Genomic DNA, 19,262 nt, shown 5'->3' with positions numbered 1-19,262 from the left:
TTCTGTCCACCTAGTTTCGGCAACCAGTCTGTTGAAGGTGGCAATGTACGTTAACAAGTCCTGATTCCCCTGTCGGAGGGACAAGAGTTCATCGTCTACTGCTTGTTCCTGGGTATGGTGAGCAAAATGTTTTCCCATTTCTCTCTGGAAAACGCCAAAGTCATGTAATAGAGGATCGGCATGGGTTACCAACGGCACCGACCAATCTGCTGCACTACCACTCAGGTTGGATAAGACAAAAGCTACCCAAGCTTGGTCGTTTGGAAATGTTCCAGGCCTACAAAGAAAATTAATTGATGAATGCCGCACTGATTGATGAATGCCGCATACTTCCGTGGGTCGCCTGAGAACCTTTCTGGTGGTGCCAGGAGCACTGTTCCAGGTAACGTGATCTGTACCGGAGTGGGTGGTATGGCGGGGCTTTGCATCGTTGGATTGCTTCCAGGTAGAGGCGTCTGTCCTGCTTGTGATTGCAAGCATTGCCTGCTAATCTCTTCAGTGCGTTCTTTGGTCACTATTAGGTCTCTCCGGAGGGCATTAGTCTCTTGTCGGGCAGAATGAACCTCAGCACGAAGCACTCCTAGTAATTGGGCCAATTGGTCCATTTCTGATGTCTCCATGGCGGCCAGGTGGATTTGTTGTGGTAGGCTTTGCGATCTGTTACGCTCACCTGGTATCCACAGGGAGGCCACCCAGCCGGGTTACTCGCTGGTATGCTTCTCAGCTTTGCCCTGATGTGGTCTGCGGGGAAGGTTCTGCCTTGTGGTAGAAATAGGCGTGCTCTCCGTCCTGCCTTCTTTGCAGGGACGCGTTGTCTTTCTTGGGAGTGTGCGGTCCAGTTACTTCACTGACGCCGGTCCATTTGATATTGTTCAGGTAGGTCTTATTGCTGTTCTTTAGTTTTGTTGCTATCCTACATGCCTTTCTTTGTTTAAAAATGTCTCTTTGTTCTCCCTTCGGTATGCGGAGATTCAGCACTGCGAATTGGCCTGGTTGTTCCTCGCTGGTAAATGATGGCGCAATAAGAGTGCTATGATGCGATAAGTAAGCGCTATGCGACCAGCCAGGTAAGCCTTTTGAGCAGTTCGTAATTTGTTAATGTCTCTACTGCTTTCTTTAATGTTGCCTCTATCTTCCTCTTTCAGGTCATTCTGTCCGAGAGGCGTGCAGATTCGAGGAAGCTGTTCTCAGTAACTGCAAGTGTTTAAAGATGAAGACTGCAGGTAAGATGCTGCTGCTAATGATGTTCGTTTTGTCTCCTTGCAGGTTCTGCTTCTCCGAGGTTCGAGGGAATAGCTGGACACGGTGAGCGTCACGTTGCAAGCTGCAAAGTAACGTGAAGCGTGTTGTCTTGCTCGGGTGTGGGTTAAATAGCCCCAACAAAATAGTCCAGGTAAAGTAGTCCCTAGGCTACCATACCCAAAACACTAGACCGCATAGCTTGGTTCTTAGGAACCAAGCTATGTGGATGCCTCCATGTTGGCTGACAATACAATAAAGTAGTTTCCAAGCACATTGGGCCTCATTACACGGAATGCAGTAAACCATGGTGCTATTAGCACCATGGTTGCCGCCGGTACCATACCGGTACCACCATGGAGAAAAGGGGAATTAACACCCCATTCCAAGGTTGGCGGGGCGGTAATTCCCCCTTTCTCCATGGCCCTTCCCCATTCCCATTTTTGCCCCATAGGGCTCAATGGGAATGGGGAAGGAGCTAATTATGGTACCGCAAATTGCGGTATCGTAATTAGCACCAAGGTCCCTTTGCGGGCCCCAACTTTAACGGCTGGTCTACACCAGCCATTAAGGTTGGGTCCCGCAAAGGGACCTCGTAGTAAGGTGGTAAGGGTTTACCGGTACCGGTACCCTTACCGGTACTGGTAAACCATTACCACCTACCGTGTAATGAGGCCCATTGTCTTTAATGGTGTATGAGCCTGGCACCATAGGTGCCAGGACTGGCCCCATGAGGGCTTTTGAAGAGGATGCTAGGCTCTAGAGGCCCAAGTCCTGACTTGACCTGGCCAATGGGTTTGCCAGAGGGGGTTTTGGGCGAGGGTTGTAGCATAATGTTAAATGAAAAGTCTACTCTGTTAGGTGAGCCAGCATTTTATAGCTCTGTTTTGCTGTCAGATATTTTTTTCATTTTTTTTATTTTTTTATTTGTGACTCAGACAAAATTAGAATTTTTCCACAAAAAACGAGAAACATGAAAATCATCAATTTACAAAACACACAAAAGAAAAAAGATGAAGAAAAAGAAAAGACAACGGAAACCGATAATAACATAATCTTACGTGCAATCAATTAAACAAAAAAAAAAACCTGAAAATCAATGACATTCATTATCTAGTAAACATTTGGATTTTCATAAAAAGTCATAGGGGATGAGACGAAGAAAATGTCAACATATTTCTCAGTATAGACCCCCACTACATTGATTTAATAACTCGACATTCCAAATTCATTATGGTGTCTATTTCTTTGGGAAGGCTCAAACTTCCTTTTCAAAAGGAATAGAGCTGTAGACCTTCAGGTCTTAACCAGGATTTCGATCACCTTTAAACGTCTCAGTACTTCCAGCGCTAAGAAGACCTCATTCCCTTTCCATAATCCTCGGCTATCAATGAATTGGAATCATGGACAAATTGCCCAAACAAATAAATTCTCAGACTCACGGTACCTGTGCATTCCATCAACAAATGTTTCACTATTCGAGTCACATAGGTCACATATACCCTCACTCTCCAGAGCTTATTTTCTTATCCTGAGGGTTTCTCTTGTTATTACCAAATTCATTATGACCCTCAAAAAGTTGATTCTCCAGTATTTATTTGGAAATTGTATCAAATATTTTGGTAACTCACCCAAAGGTCTATCCAGAGGTTACATGTCCACAAAACCTTTAATCTCCACAAACAAAGATCTTGTTGCAATCCAATCACTTTCCGCAAGCTTTTTCTTTACTTTTACTGGATTATCAATTAACTCCCTTTCTGACGAGTTACATAGTATGAGCTGTCACGTAACGTCCTTTTTTAGATCATTTTAGAAACCATTGGTATTTAGATCCAGAAGACGCTTAATGTCCTCATATAGAAAATTCTTTTTTGGAACTATGATGAGCCTAAATAGGGCAATTCTTTCTCATTCCACTCGAGAGGCTAGTAATTGGATACCCAGCTCGTACCTCAACCGAGGCATCGATAGGGAGGGTGACAGGTTCAGAACTTTTTTCCACAATCCACCCTTCAATCAAATCAAGTTGATTTTTGTGATTGAGGATTCCAGTTCCATCCCATACATCAGAACTGGAACTACTTTACCTTGATAACATTTCAGAAGGGGAGCCAAAGTGAATTTACAGTATTTACAGTATTTATGTAAGATTGATTTCATTTGGCTTACAAACTTGTCTGATTTGATTATTGAGATAAGTCTCAATCGCTACAATTGTAGAATTTGCTCTAATTTGGTAGCCTAAGTATTTTGTTTCTTTTACTACGGGTCCTTTGATATTGTCAAGAAACCACCCAGATTTTTTTTTTACCACTCCTCCCTTATTGGATTTTAAAGCCATAACGATAGTTTTATAGGGATTTATCAACAGATCGTTTTCTCTAGCGTAGTTTGCAAACGCTAGGATTAGCCTTTGTAGTCCAATTTCCGTGCAATCCAACAACATTATGTCATCCGCATAACCTAGAGCACAGATCTTTTGGTCTCCCAACCATGGGGGAGCAAATGCCAGGCCCATGAGGTATTTCCACTGGTCAGCCAAAAACAAAATGAACAAGCAGGGCGCTACTATGCACCTCTGTCTCACGCCTTTAGTTGTCACTATTTTTTAAGACAAATCTCCACCCAGGTTCAGACGGACCAGGATAGAGGAAGCTTCATGCAGATGGATGACTATTGCTAAGAGCCCATGAGGTATGCCACATTTCTTCAATTTGCACCATAGCTTACCTCTATTGATAGTATCAAATGCACGAGAGATCCATCCACGCCACATACAGCCCCGTCTGTCTTACATTGTTTGTAGACAAGATTTTCAATATTGTGCTATTTAATGGGGTAGAAAGACCCGTGCAGAAGCCCGTTTGATGCTTCCATATTATATTGGCTGGTCTGCCCAGTCTTCCAAGTCTTTAAGGACCAGTCTAGCAAAGATTTTACCCATTAAAGCTATTAGTCTGTAGTTGGTTGGATTGGATCTCTCCCTCTTTTTAAAGATTGGAATGATTATTGCAATATTCCAGGAAGGTAGTGTTTTGCAAGAACTCAAGATATTATTAAACAGGGCTAGTAGAATGGAAGACCACAATCCAGCAGACTTGCATAAGATCTCATTAGTCAAACCATTAGGGCCAGATTCTCTCGATTTCTTTGAGCTGCGGATAAGATCCTCTATCTTGTTTTTATCCATGGTTAATAGCCACTTCTCACCATTTTTCAACTTACAATTGATTGGATTAGATTCCCCAAGTTTAGATAGATTGAAAATGTTTTATCCAAACCAGCTCAGCAATACAATTAGACTGAGAGCTGGAAATTGTGGCGAAAGAGCCGTTGATTAAATTCCAGAGATTTCTGGAATTAGACTCCATTACAGCCCCCAACATCACTTTTCCATCTAAATCCAATCAAGCAGACTTATGGAGACATTAGTGTGCCAATCTGCCCCCAGGGTGCCCAAAACATACTGCCCCACCGATTGGGGGGCCTGTCCGACATTTTGTCTTGGCCTCCCAGGGGCTCCTACGAACGGCTGCATGAGGTGCCCCCCCATCCTTTTGGGGTGGGGGGAGAGGACCACAACAAAATGTCAAGACAGGCCCCCCAATGGGTGGGGCAGTAGGTTTTGGGGACCCTGGGGGCTGATTGACACACTAATATCTGCACAGGTCTGCTAGATTGGATTTAGATGGAAAAGAGATGTTGGCGGCTGCAACGGAGTCTAATTCCAGAAATGCCTGGAATTTAATCAAAATAAAATCTCCAAAGAAATTAGACCATCGATAACCATATCTAATAGAAGGGGCCTTCTCACCAGCACAGGCACTTTCCCTTAAACAATTAGAGTTTAGATCCCCAGCCAACAAAATGTTGTCATCAGGATATTTTATCGACACTAGTGACAAGAAATCTGATATATCATCCAAGAAGTCAGACAGATTGGTATGGGCGGGGCTCCAATATAGACTGATTATGATCCATGGAATTTTAAGAAATGAATTTTCAAGACAGGGAAATGATATCCTCCCCGCAATAATCCCATGCCTACTAGTTGGCAGCTGTTCAAGCCAGGATATGCGGGAGTTCCTTATCATAATCATCATACCACAATATGGTCTTCCCATTTGAGCTTTTTGAGCCCCTTGATGAATTGTCGTAAAACCGTTGAGATACCACTTTTCCATAAACCATAATTCCTCTAAAAGGACGACGTCATGGGTCTCAAAGATATATGACTTCATATTATTTTCCCTAAGTGAACTGTCAAATATTTCATTCATAATGATTACATCTTCAGGTGAACGCTGTGACATTTGGGATCTGCCACGGTCAGACAGGAGCGAAGGGTGAGCTGCTTAGTAGGTTACATTTTTATTTTAGTGTGTTACAGTTCCATTGAACATTTCAAATCTTTCATTTATCAAAAATCTTACTCACAGTAAATACAAACAACTATACAAGTGCAATTATTTACTTTAATTTCACCCCACAAAGTAAACAAGTGGGTTACAAGGGGATAACATATTCTGACTCTGACACAAGAGAGCATGACATCCCACCTCTTTTAATTTAACAACTCATCTGGACTGCAGTGGGGAATGTTTTGTGGGGGCCACAGGGTAGTGCTGAGTTTTGTAGTTGTTTAATAGGGGATGAAATATTTCTGGGAAATTAATGTGAGACAACAGATTGAGCCAATGACAGTGCTGACAGGGGTGTCCGAGGCAGAGTAGGTGACTAGAGAGTGAAGAAGTGAGACGTGTTCCAGGTCTGGATGAATTCAAAGAAGGACTCCATTTACTGATTCCCTTTGGTCATCTCCCTCCAGGTAAAGAGGAGGCCCCCAAAATACTAATTGACTAGCTCTGTTGTGTGACTCCCAGCACTCTGAAGTAAGCCCACCCAAGAGGCAGACTACCTATTAATTAGCTAAGGTAGAATCCCTGGCAGGACTCTGGCAACACAGTGCTGTGGTCTCTGAGAGAGGTAACACAAACTGGATAGAACAAAGAGGGTGAGGTCCAACGACCCCCATAGTGCCTTTGATCGAAATAAGCAATAATGCTTAAACTGCTTTTCTGGCTTCTGAAATGGGCCCACTTGATAGAAAGGGAGATATGGAGAGAGGCTTGCCAGAATGGCACAACCACCCTTCACAGGATGGGTAGATGTAACCCTAAGGTCGCTGACATTGCCCGGTTTAGTCCAGTGTCCGCTTTCAGTGCCCACCCACAGGGGGATCATGTAGTTAAGAGGGAAGGGTCCAGTGACCCTCCTGGTAATAAACCCCACAGGTGTTCCAAACATGGTACCATGCGGAAATACCGAGAACCCCCCCCACATATTCGTTTACTGCGCATTTGCCACAGACAAAAATGCCTATACCCCATTATATCGCACAAGGTACTCGGGGGGGTGGGGGGATGCGGGTGTGTCCTGCAGGGTAGGGATTGTGTAATTGTACAATGGCACAGATATTTATGTGATCACTGAGCGCCTGCATTTTTGCATTCAGAATTTCCGAATGCAGTATTTTCAAGAATGCAGTGATCACATAGATCCCCAACAACATTTGGTTGCTCAGGTGATCTATGCGAATCACAGTTGTCCCTACTTTATTGCACATGTAGTGCTCAGGACCATTGTAGGCAAGGTTGTGACTACATTAAGATAAGCAAATTTAAGTTATGCCTTGTGCTAACCCTCCTGTGGGATTTGCTTGGGGGTGTTGAAGTCTTGAGTAAACTTTGAATACATTGAATGAGCTCACGTTGGGTCCACTGTGTGACACCGAGAATGAGAGAGCCCTGCTTTGTATTGTCTTATAACTGAAGCTAGTAAAATGTTTATTATGAAGTTCAAGATGAGGGAGACTGACCGAGAGAGCTACTCAGTCAGGCCGGTCAGTACAGGGATGTAGGAAGAACTGTCAGGTGCTTGTAGAGCCATACTCAGAGATCAGTGAGTGAAAGGGAGTTTACAACTATGCTATCTCCACTGTATGCGGCGGCGCCAGCAGTATCCTGCACTACTCTCAAACTCTGGTTGCATATCACTCTCTGGAGACAACGACTAGGAGGAGTTCTCCTGAGAACGGCTTGTAAAAAACCAATGTATTTCTTTTTTATGTATTTAACGCAATTCTTTGCATGCTTTCACCTGTAAACCAGTGTCCTCATAGATTGCCCAAATTCAGGTCTATTTTTCTCCTTGCATGCATTTAGGTTCAATAGATTGCTGTGATTCATGTCTTCTGTGTCGAAGCTACTTTGACCACATTTTATGGAGAAGGTAATTATATTCCTCAGAAGACATATTCCCCCTCTGTTGGAATCATGCGTGAATCTCATCAATCAATGGCTGTCGTCATGTTCTTAAAAAAGAACATGACGACAGCCATTCTGACGGCTTCTGCTCCTCTCAGTACAGAAGAATATTTCACTCTGGACTCTCAAAATAATAACTCATGGTAAGAAATTGTAAGTGTTCTGCGGATGAAATAGCAGCTAAACAGCTTGGACTCTTTGAACCAGAATTGCAGCAACTTTAATGGCTTTTTTCTAGACATGCTACTGTTCTCCAAACGTTCAGTTGTGCCAATGAGCATTGGCATACACATTTACTGAGCACTATCTATCTGAATGGATATTGATGGCAAGGTAAGTACTATTGCTGCCAAAACAACCATTATAAATGATTCCTTTTGATTCCCCCTCAACTTTCACTACCCCTTTGTTTCTTCCTTGTGTGAAGAATACTTTGTTCCTCATGTAATAATCCAATCCCTTTAGAGAGAGGACATATTGTAAACTTACTTTTTGCACCTGCTAGGGCATTTAGGGCAGACAAGGGGAGGGGACACATACATGCCGAGAGCGTGATCTGAAAAGTCAGTGATATACTGCTATACGTTTGAAAATAATTTGAGATGGGGATACTCTAATGAGGATCACTATTTGGAGAAGTGCTGTTGTGAGTTAAGTAAACCAATTATTTTATTCTGTAAGCCCAGTTTTTGAATGCTTGAATTGAATGTAAGTGCTACACATATAGTTTAGAGAAAATGCAAAATGATTTGTCGACTTTTATCCTTTAAATGTTTTTTTAAACTTTGCATCATGCACTTTCACCAAAACATTTATTTCCTTGCTGATCTTTTTTTTTCCTTTTTTAGGTGGAAAGGATCCTTCTTATTCAGCCTTTTATTTGGTATCCCGGTCATAGCCTTTATGATTTATATGTTAGTTGAAAATGGTAAAGACCATGAATCTATGGTACTGGAACAGAATATTATTCCAGGCTTATCTATCCTCAACCTTATCTACCTAATCCTCTGTACTTTTGTTCAGGTATGTATTTTGAAGGTTGTATTTCTTCACTAGTTTCATTTTATTTGTGAACATTTTATATCCCCTTTATTTCAATTCAATCATAAATGTTTTATATTCTTTCAACAGTACCATTTAATGGAAGGGATTCATCATAGGGAAAGACTTTGTGGCCCTTGGTTTATGAAATAAATTCCCAGGTCAAATAGTAAATATTTTAGGACAGGAAGCCATAGGAAATACTATCATACTGAAAGTTGCATCCTCTCCCAACCTGGTTTGCCTTCCTGTATCCCTCCCTGGGTTCTCCAATCACGCCCCTATTCTGGACACTATAATTTATTATCTGGAGTGGACTCTGGCAGTGTCAATCCAAATGTAAAACAGATGTTTGTCATCCCCAATGAAATACCATAAACCAAAATTATTAAGGAAAAGAATCAGAAAAATATTTGAGTAAAATGAACAGGAAAAATAACAACACAAAGAGACAATGAATAAGGGTTCATACCTGTAACTTGAAGTATTTTTTAAAAAGGACATGGTGCAGATGCTGAGAAAACAAAGAAGATAAATAGTAATTGCCTTGCTAAGGAGCAGCAAAAACATGTCTATTTCTTAAGTGATGAATCCTTTCTAGCAAAAGATTTTCAAAGATTGCAGCCATGTGGTTGTTCATTCAGTTCTGTGTTTTATTATCCCACAGCGCAGTTGAAAAGGTAGTCTTTGTATTTATATATGTGCTGCTGACCACAAATATAGGAATTTGTAAACAAGTCTCAAGTCTTAACCCACATAAAAAGTACATGGTCAATAGTTTCTATTGTTACATTACTAGAAGAGGATATAACTGCAAAGTCAGTTTGTGCAATTTTACATTTTTTGCAGACACCTGGTCAGAATGCATTCACAACCCCTGGTGCTAAGGATAATCAGACTTGGTTATCTGACAAAAATTACATTTTGTCCCTCCTCCAACACGGCCAGCCTTGGCCCTGTATACCAGCTGGAATAGAAGCCCTGGTTGAAGGGTTCGGGGAACTGGTACACTAGAAAGAAATAGTTGCAGTTCAAACCAGTCAGGTGACTGGGCTTTTACTCAGTCATCTTTGTCGTCCCATGGGCCTTAAGAGGTTTCGGATTGTCATTGGACTTAAAGAGGATCAACCAATCTGTGCAATGGTTTTAATTTTCGATAGAGACACCACATACAATTATTCCCCTCCCCTCCTCTCCAAGTAGGACTGACATCTTTGGCATTCTTACATATTTCAGTCAGAAAGGAGCATCGCCAGTTCCTTCAGTTTGCAGTGTGGTGACCGCCACTATCGGTTCATAGTCCTCTCTTTCATTTTGAAGCTGGAATCAAGAATTTTTACTGGCATCTTGGTTTTACACCTACATAAGCAAGGGATATCATCTGTCCCTACCTGGAGGATATGACAGATTCAGGCTCAGTAGCGATCTGAGGCAGTGCAACCAGTGTCTAATGCATCTTCGAAAACATTTCATAATGATGTTTCTATTAATTGCTGAATCAGATAACAGCATCTCTCCTAACAGGGTACACCACAAATGACCATGCAGGTGAAATCCTCTCAAAAACGAAACCACATATTTAACTAGCCTCATTACAAGGTCAGCGGTGGCGGGTTGCCGCCGACCTCATAACACTGTTTCTGACGCCTGATATCCTGGTGCCATTGGACTCCACGGGAATGGGGACATGAAAGCACCAGCACTGTTGCTAACAGTGCCGGTGCTTCCGTGAAAACCATGCCTGCAGGGGAGGGTGCTCCCGGTAGGTCAGACCTGCCGGGAGCACCAGTCCCTGCAGGCATTCTCGTATTGTGGCGGGCCGGAAAGGGTGCCGGTACGTTGCTACCAGAACCCTTATTTGCAGACCGCCATGCTTGTAATGAGGCCCAGTGTCTTAAATTGTAACTTATCCCATCTCCTTACCCCGCAAACCCTATTGCAGATCCTTGCCTGGATTCATAGTGTTCTAGTGACATAAACATGAACTCACACAGATGATGCAGGGGTAATCAAGGTTAAAATATGGTCACTGACCCACACTTCCATCAAAATGTAAACCATACTACCTCTAAGTGTATAAGACTCTTGTTCAAGCAGACAGTAGTAGTCTCCATTTAATAGTTCCTTAGCTTTACATAGCCACTCTTCTTTAGTTGGAGGCTTGGGTCATTTCCAGACCAAGGCTGGGTAGGCTCTCACCATAGTCAATAAATGGACCATATGCAGGAGTTCAAAAGATAATTCTTCTCTATCACGGGAATCCAGTGTTCATCTAGGTTCTTGATCCAAGAAAGAACCTCAGATGGAAAAATGCGGTCAATTTACATTTAATTATGAGGCTTTGACTCCACACACCCTCAGACATTTATCAATATGGCTGGATACATCTTGGCCAGTTTTGACAAGGGTCAATACCTTCGGTGTTGCTTCATGTTGTGTAATTTATGTTGTGAAGAGACTGAGAAGCAGTATGAATTTTCACAAAGTGTGCACCACATCTCTCTGAAAATGTGGTCTCAAGTCTTACACCCATTGTATCCTAACCCAAATGGAGCCCCCAAACTGTCCATCATACAAAATCATATACATTGTAGATAAGCCTTTAGACATTGTGAAGCAGTCAACAATCTGCTTTTGTACTTTTGTACTGTTTGTCTTGACCTTTCTTGAGAGGAACATTTTCAAATGTTGGAACAACTATAGTGGCAATTTCACAGTTTTTTTTGTTCCAGCTCAAAAATACTGATGAATTATGATCCTTCCATAACTGTCCTGCCCTCTCACGATCACCTCAAACCAGGATTGGAACCAAATTGCATTGTGAAATTCCTCACTAAATGGAGTAACCCATATATTTCTAAAAGGAGAGGGCCAAGATATGAGGAGATCAGAAAATGTACTATCCCTCTAAATCTTCCAAAACTGACTCAATATTGGGTAGTTACGAACAACCTTTGGAACTGCTGCGTGTGGGACCCACAACCATCTGCCAGGACACCGTTCATCGAGTCAGGTTCTTTAAACCATCCTATTGATAAGAGGTGGTATTTCTAAAGTAATCTGGTAGTGTACAGAACTGGGAAGCCCAATAATAAAACTGTCTGGAAAATCCACTCCACCTTGCAATGGTTGTAGAACGAAGTGCAATAGGTGCGGTTCTCATCCCAAAGAAACCTAAGGAATGTATCTTTCATTTTGAGGGCATTGACGTGGGAATTGGAGTGGAAAGCATCATGAATAGAAATACAATTCTAGCAAGAATATTCATTTTGAGGGCTATAAGCCTATGACTTTCCATCTCTGCAGATCCAAGCAAATTGCCTCGCACAGTGACTGAGAGTTGACTTGGTTCAAGCCGGAGAAATCTGTTAGGACCCATAATCGTATGTATTTTATCAGAAGGTATCCTGAACGGGAAATGCTTGAACTCAGGAGCCAGACCTAGGATATTGTTGCCAGTGAAAGCAGCATTAACTTATCAGCATTGATTTGAAATCCTGACATTCCCCCAAGAACGCTGCTGAAAAAGGCTAGTATTGAAACAAGAGGGTTGTTTGATGAATTCTACAGAATCATCACTAAAACCCCAGCCGAAAGTCTCCTTCCATGTGGCCAGGGGAAGGCAACCACTACCTAATCTTAACCCTGGGTTTGGTATCAGGAGGGAGGATCATGTGGTAGGAGATGGCTGTCAGGGGGAAGTGGGGACTCCTTTAGGAGAAACTTATTATCCATCTTCCTCAGAGGATATTTCCCTAATTCCCAAATACATAATGGCATGCTGCCATTGTACAAGTCCCTCCTTTGCAATTACCCAAAGAACATGCAATGAAAATTCACCTAACCAGGTGTGTACCTTGGGGTTAAGGAATTAAATAAAACATTCTCTAATTGTCGTGGTCCTGTCTTAAACAGAGGTCCTAACCCTATGTTAAAACACAAGCCCTTTTCTCAACATTCCCTAACTCTGACAACTCTAATAACGGTATCTAGCCAGTTCATCTAAAATTATAGCATTGAATGCCATACCATCGAATTATATGCATCGAAAAGCATTTCCATCAAAATGCCTTTCCTTTGACTATATTTCGATGGTACAATCGAAACTGGGGTTAGGGTGAGGGTTAGGGGTTAGGGTTGGGGCTAGGGTTAGATTAAGGGTTACGTTAGGGTTGGGGCTAGGGTTAGGGTTGGGGCTAGGGTTAGATTAAGGGTTATATTAGGGTTAGGGTTGGGGCTAGGGTTAGATTAAGAGTTACACTAGGGTTAGGGTTGGGGCTAGGGTTAGGGTTGGGGCTAGGGTTAGATTAAGGGTTACATTAGGGTAAGGGTTGGGGCTAGGGTTAGATTAAGGGTTACATTAGGGTTAGGGTTGGGGCTAGGGTTAGGGCTGGGGCTAGGGTTAGATTAAGGGTTATGTTAGGGTTAGGGTTGGGGCTATGGTTAGATTAAGGGTTACACTAGGATTAGGGTTAGGGTTGGGGCGAGGGTTTGGGTTACGGTTGGGACTAGGGTTAGGGTTGGGGCTAGGGTTAGATTCTGAGTTACATTAGGGTTAGGGTTGGGGCTAGGGTTAGATTAAGGGTTACACTAGGATTAGGGTTAGGGTTGGGGCGAGGGTTTGGGTTACGGTTGGGACTAGGGTTAGGGTTGGGCTAGGGTTAGATTATCGGTTACATTAGGGTTAGGGTTGGGGCTAGGGTTAGTTTAAGGGTTACATAGGGTTTAGGGCTAGGGGTGGGTCTGGGGGTTGGGGGGACCCCCATATAAAAAAAAAGATGAAAACGTTACAAGGAGCTGGCCAGTGCCGAAATTTCAGCACTGGTCAGCTCCATGTAACGTTTTATTGTTACCAAAAAATGCATTGAAATGCTACCTTGTACATGCAAAAGTGCATTTCCATTGAAACCAGTCCATTTATATTTTCGATGGACTGGTTTCGATGGAAATGCACTTTTACATGTAATAGATAGCCTGTCCATGCTTTGGCAGATGATGCATTTTTTTCGATGCCACAGTTTGGATGAAATAACTAGGAATCCTAATTACACCACACTCCAAACTAATCAAACATTAAAAACCCAAAACCTTTATGGGCTACAGGATCCATAATGCCTTTGGTCCTGGGATGAGGAAAAGGGGCCCAGAGTTGGTAAGGATCAACAGTGCCATTAACCAGAATGTGCGGTCTAGTTGTTATAGACCAAAACTCCTGAGCAGGACATTTAAAATCAGGAATTAGTTACAGATAAAGAAGGATGCTGAAGGAGTATCTGAGGCAGAGGCAGATCAGAGTATCTGATAGCCTTTTCATCCGCCGCAGAAGTTGACGGGAGAATGATAGCTGAGGACGACATGAGATGTAAAGGCTTGTTTCATTGTACAGGAAGCACAGCGGGAATCGGTGTTGAGAATAGAAGACCAGCTGAGAGGGAGAGGTGCTCCCAACATGACGTGCAGCACTTTGGTGTTCGGGAGGCAGCAAGGGGTCAACGGAGCTGGCGGAGCTCCGGGAAGCAACCGTGCAGACCGCTGAAAGCACACAAGTTCTGACAGGAGAGAGGAGATCAACAGCAGCATCAGCGAGGGGAATGGAGATGCTAATGAAGACCAGTGAGTGCGCCTGATGATAGAGATGACCGCGGGGCCCTCTGAACAGGACATTTTACCAAAACCAACCTTTTTGAATGCCTTCCAAATAAAGCAGTACAAAGGCGACAAGGGCACAACTCCCCCTTATATCGGGCACCAGTTGGGGCAAACTTGTAACCCTAATTGTCAACAGTCAAGAGGATGCAAAGGAGTGATATTAAGGCGACAGGGGCTCAACTTCCCTTATATGATATACCAACTGGCGGGGAGACCTGTAACCCACATTGCCAATAGTAAAGAGACTATAAACAAAGGCAACCAATGTTCACTCCTCCTCACATAGGATACTGGTGGGAAGAATCCTGGAACAAATATTTCCCCTAAGAACAATTATAGTTGTAAGTGTTTTTCATCCTGGCAGGCAACTGGACCAGGAAAGAAGATGCTGTTCTAAAGCAGTATGATTATGGCAAAGAGGTGCAATGAAAATAACGTGTTAATACTATTTCATATGAAGAACAAGTGTGGCATTACCAGAAATTGTTGCTATGTTATCCTAACAAAAGTATTTCATTTGAAGAAGAAAAGTGATATGCTGATAATTGCATTCCATCCTGTGAAAACCAATTACCTTGATTTAGAAATTTTTGTTTTGAAAGAGAGACATTTTTTGCTTTACCTAGAAGGATATTGGGAAATACTCCAATTGCTTTGATTTGTGGAACAATTGTTTATGAAAGAGACATTTACTTTGACAAGTGGAAATCACATTTGAAGGAATGGATCTTTTGTGTTAAACTGAATAGAACTTTGTTGAATCAGAACTTCTCCAACGCTATTCCTGCATTGATCTAGGGGAAGGTAATCCAACCCTGGTCAGAAGGAGTACTTGTAAAACCTATACGTTTTAACTTTCATTCTATGGTACTGAATTGAAGACAGACAAATATTCTGTTTGTTAATTTGTTGTAATTATTAGAGTGAGGGTCAGCGACTTTTGGACACTAGTGCATATTTCTTTAGTTTAGTTTGCTAGGTAGGGACATCCTCGTTAGTATGGGGAAAGATAGGCATTTATCTCATACTTTTTCATTTAATAAATGACACACCTTGAGAAAACGTTATCGTTGTGTCCGTCTGGCTTTGGCCTCATTGTGAGTCCGGCGGTAACCGTGGCGGTAAAACCGCCTGGTTACCGCCGGACTCGTATTACCATTCCGCCTCCGTGACTCCCGGAATTACCAGGGCATTACAGTCCCGATGTCCCGGGAGTCACGGAGGCGGAATGGTGTTAATCCCTATTCCCTTTGAGTCCTAGAGGACTCAATGGAAGTGGGGAAGTGGAAACACCGGCACCATCTCGTGATGGTGCTGGTGTTTCCACGTCCACCTGCACGTGGGAGGTCTTCAACTCGCCAGGTCAGACCTGGCGGGAAGATCACCTCCCGCCTGCAGGACTCGGGATCGGGCGGTCCGGAATTAACAGTGGCGGCGGGTTTACCGCCAATGTTAATTCCGGACCGCCCGACCTGTAATTAGGCCCATTGTCTGCAAATTATTTATATTTATACTTTGCCAAGTGGCCACCTTTCCATGTATCTGATAGCCTTTTCATCACTTTGGTCTCTCAGGCATGGATAAAAACGGTTGATGGTTCTGTTGAGCAGGTCGTTAAGAAGTCCAGTTGCTGCGTTGGCTTACTCAATTTCACATACCCATCTGCCATCTGCATGTCTCATGTTCAATCCACCAGAAGTGTGACTGCTTCATGGGCTGAAGTTCAAGGTGTTCCTCTTTAGGGGATATTTTGGGGCGACAACCGGGCTAACCCACTCATTTTTGCCAGACAGTGCTACCTTCAGGTTGGGGTTTCCTCATTTTAGGATTTTGGTGTAGGTTCTCTGATCAGTTGTGATTTAAACTAATTTATTATGATGGCTTTGTAATAATAAAAATTAATTCCATGATGTGTGTAGTGATTGGTCTAGATTGTATTCTGTCTGGTCACTCAAACACATTTGGTATTCCCCATAAGAAAGTACTGAGATGGGTGCTGTTGAGCGGCAAATAAGATGGCCGTACTGTAAGGAAGGTCCGCCAGCCAATCGATATTCTGGTCAATATCCTCTACCTAACAACCTAATTTCTGCAGCTTTTGTCCTCCAAGGGTGTGCTGCTGCTCTGTATCGACCTGGCTAAGCTTTTCAGATCCTGCATCCACCGCCGAGGCCGCATGTGGTCACCGCTGGCTCCTGGGTTGTGACAGCTGGCTGACTGGGTCGGATCACGCTGTCGGCCTTGTTTACAATCCTGTTCAGAGCCCTGGGCCACCTCTGTGGCAGGTCTGTGGGTGCTCCACTGCCCGCTCTTCCTGACTTTGGCGATCACCCACTGTGGAGCTCACAGTGACTCTAGGCCAAATGGGCTGTGTATGTGTTCAGGTGGGTGCAGCCCATGAAGCCTGCAAGCTATATGGTCGGCTTGATTAAGCCCGGACTGTGGGGGTGCGGTGTTCCCTCCCTGTAAGATGCCGGGAGGGGCAGGGATCTCCTTGCTGCAGGGAGCAGTGTGCTGGCCCACTTTCGACATCAGGGGGATGAAGGTGCCTATGGTGCAGGAGGCTGCAGTGGGGTACCGTGATGCTCCTCCTCACACAGGCACACTTGGACATTGCCTATCCCTAAGCAGTGAGCCAAACTCCTGGATTCCTCTCCTGTTCTTGTGTAATTGGACATATACACAAATATATACATTTACAAACCCTCACCGGATGTGTGCCTTTCATCATGACCTGGATCCAGAAGCTGGACCCATTGGCCCCATGGAGAGCTTCACTGAAACCCTGTTGAGAACAACCCTCTCGGAACCATCTTTCTGCCCCCAATTCTTTGTGGAGAGGGCTCACGTGGAACTACGACCTAAGTCAAAGCCGGGGACCCTGCCGAGCACCTTAGTGGCAAGACTACATAATTATGGAGACAGACCTTGTGCTTCGACTTGCTAAGGAACAGGGAAAACTTTGCTTCAAATCTAGCTGGATATTTATTTATCCAGACTTCTCACCATCAGTCCAGATGGCCCTGCAGGTCATACAATGCTGTCAAGAAGCTCCTCAGGGACCTTTAGGTACCTTAGGCAATGATTTTCCCATCAAAGCTTAGGATACAACATGCTGGAAGGTCACACTTCTTTCCACGCTGCTGAAGCTATAACATACGTTGAAACCTTCACCCCTTCCCATCTATTGGCATCTGACTCATCTTTGAATCCTCCTGGCGAAAGACCCCCAAGGGTTTGGTCCCTTGCCCACACTGTTTCGGGCTGTGCAGGGACGCTCGGACTGGTATATCTACTACTGATTGTCTTGTCATTTCTAAACGTGCGAATGATCAGCCTATGCATCCAATGCCGTTGTTTGGCAGTCATGTTGCTCACAAAACCCCCATTGAATAGTCAACATGTTTCTTGTTTTGTGTACGTTTTGGTGTACACTATCAGGTTGGGGTTGATGGTGCGGATGGGGACTTGTTTTGTATCAGTTAGAAAAAGCATCAATAATGTGGTTATATGGTTTTAGAAACAAGTCTCTTTTTGGTACCAACTACTTAGTACGACATAATGCATGCCAAGGTGTCAAAATGATGGCCTCCCTAACAGTAAAAGTCCCTAGCAGAAGGGAAGCTGCATGGGCCAAAAGAAGGATGGAGAAAACAGCTAAGGCTCTTTTCTGTTGTGTGGTTTGGACTGTGTTGAAATACAAGTCTTGGGGAAGGGAACCATGAGACTTCATTACCTTTTCTTTTCAGTTGTGAACTATGTTGAAATACAAGTCAAGGAATCCTAAAAAGTCATGACTCTTTCATTTGGTGTTTTGAACTGTGACATTTGGAACTTGGGGGACGGGAATCCAGAGAACTATTTCGACATTTTATAAACCTGAACTTGTAAACAACAGACAACTTTGAGACTTTTTTGTGGATCTGTTTTATACCTGGCGAAGGGAGATGTAAGAAAGCTGAGAGAGATGGAAGAAGCTCTGAACATCTTTGTTGAACACTGTTTTTTTTTACTGTTACATCCCTACACATTGGTCTGTTCTAGTTGTGAGGGCAGGAATAGGTTTTGGAAACAGACAGACTTTTAAATTGAACACGTTGACTCAGACATTCCTTAGTTTCATTCAGGCAGGTATATCACACCTTAGCATAGGGCAAGTTAGGCTTTCACCCATCCTGACATTTAAGTTAATAAATATTCTTTTATTCAACTTAATATATCATGTCTCTGTTGTACTTCATGATGCCTTTACACTCCTCACTAACAAGGTATCTTTGTTTGCTAGACACTGCCCCATCCAGTTTAAGATCCTCAACAGACTCCATTACACGCCTGCAATGATCTGTGAGGTTGATGAGTGCCTCAAATGCCATTGGATGTCAGCAGATTTACTACATAGTTAGATTTTGGTCTGAGGTGGTGGGTAGTTTAGAAAAGATTACTGACATTGCGCCCACTCTTGCTCCTGCAAAATATCTTTTGGGGGATATTGGTAGAACATCCAAAGCCAGGCAGTTTCTAACCTTTCTAACCTAGTGTGTCTTGTGATGAATCCAATAGAGTTATCACTGATCTCTCAGCCGTAAGCTCCTCCCATGTGGCCACGGCACAGCCGCTGCTACTCGATCCTGACCCTGGGGGTGGCTATATGAGGGAGGATCACATGGGAGGAGACATGGTATCCCCCATTTGCCCTTGAAGATGATCTCTTTATACTCAAATCCCTCGTGGCCTATTGCCATACGTCTACACCCCCTTCTAGGGAGAATAGAGAAAACCCTTCCCAAAACCCTATAGATCAAGCTTCCATCTTTGGTCTAAAATATGTTAGCTCAAAGAACGCCTTTTCCAGGTCTAATTATTCATCATGTAGAACTGATTTACTATTCAGAGTGATTTGTCAAGCAATCTACATCAACCAACAACAATGGATTCACTTTCCCGCAATCACCCAAATACTGTGACATGGAAAATGGAAAGAGCAATCCAGAGCAGAAGGAGCTA

At 43.3% G+C, this 19,262-nt stretch overlaps 1 protein-coding gene across 2 annotated transcripts in view; it reads left to right on the top strand.

Moving 5' to 3' along the window:
• Window positions 1-19,262, top strand: part of ATP7B (ATPase copper transporting beta) — a 1,159,214-nt gene that overhangs the window by 595,900 nt on the left and 544,052 nt on the right. For both annotated transcript variants that reach the window (XM_069640108.1, XM_069640109.1), the window contains exon 7: window positions 8,417-8,591. In XM_069640108.1, coding sequence (XP_069496209.1) covers window positions 8,417-8,591 — 175 coding nt within the window. The remainder of the gene's footprint in view (window positions 1-8,416; window positions 8,592-19,262) is intronic.

The sequence above is a fragment of the Ambystoma mexicanum genome, chromosome 7q (assembly GCF_040938575.1).
Source record: "Ambystoma mexicanum isolate Mex_15411 chromosome 7q, UKY_AmexF1_1, whole genome shotgun sequence".
In the NCBI taxonomy this organism is placed as follows: Eukaryota; Metazoa; Chordata; class Amphibia; order Caudata; family Ambystomatidae; genus Ambystoma; species Ambystoma mexicanum.
This window is presented reverse-complemented; position numbering and strand designations above follow the sequence as displayed.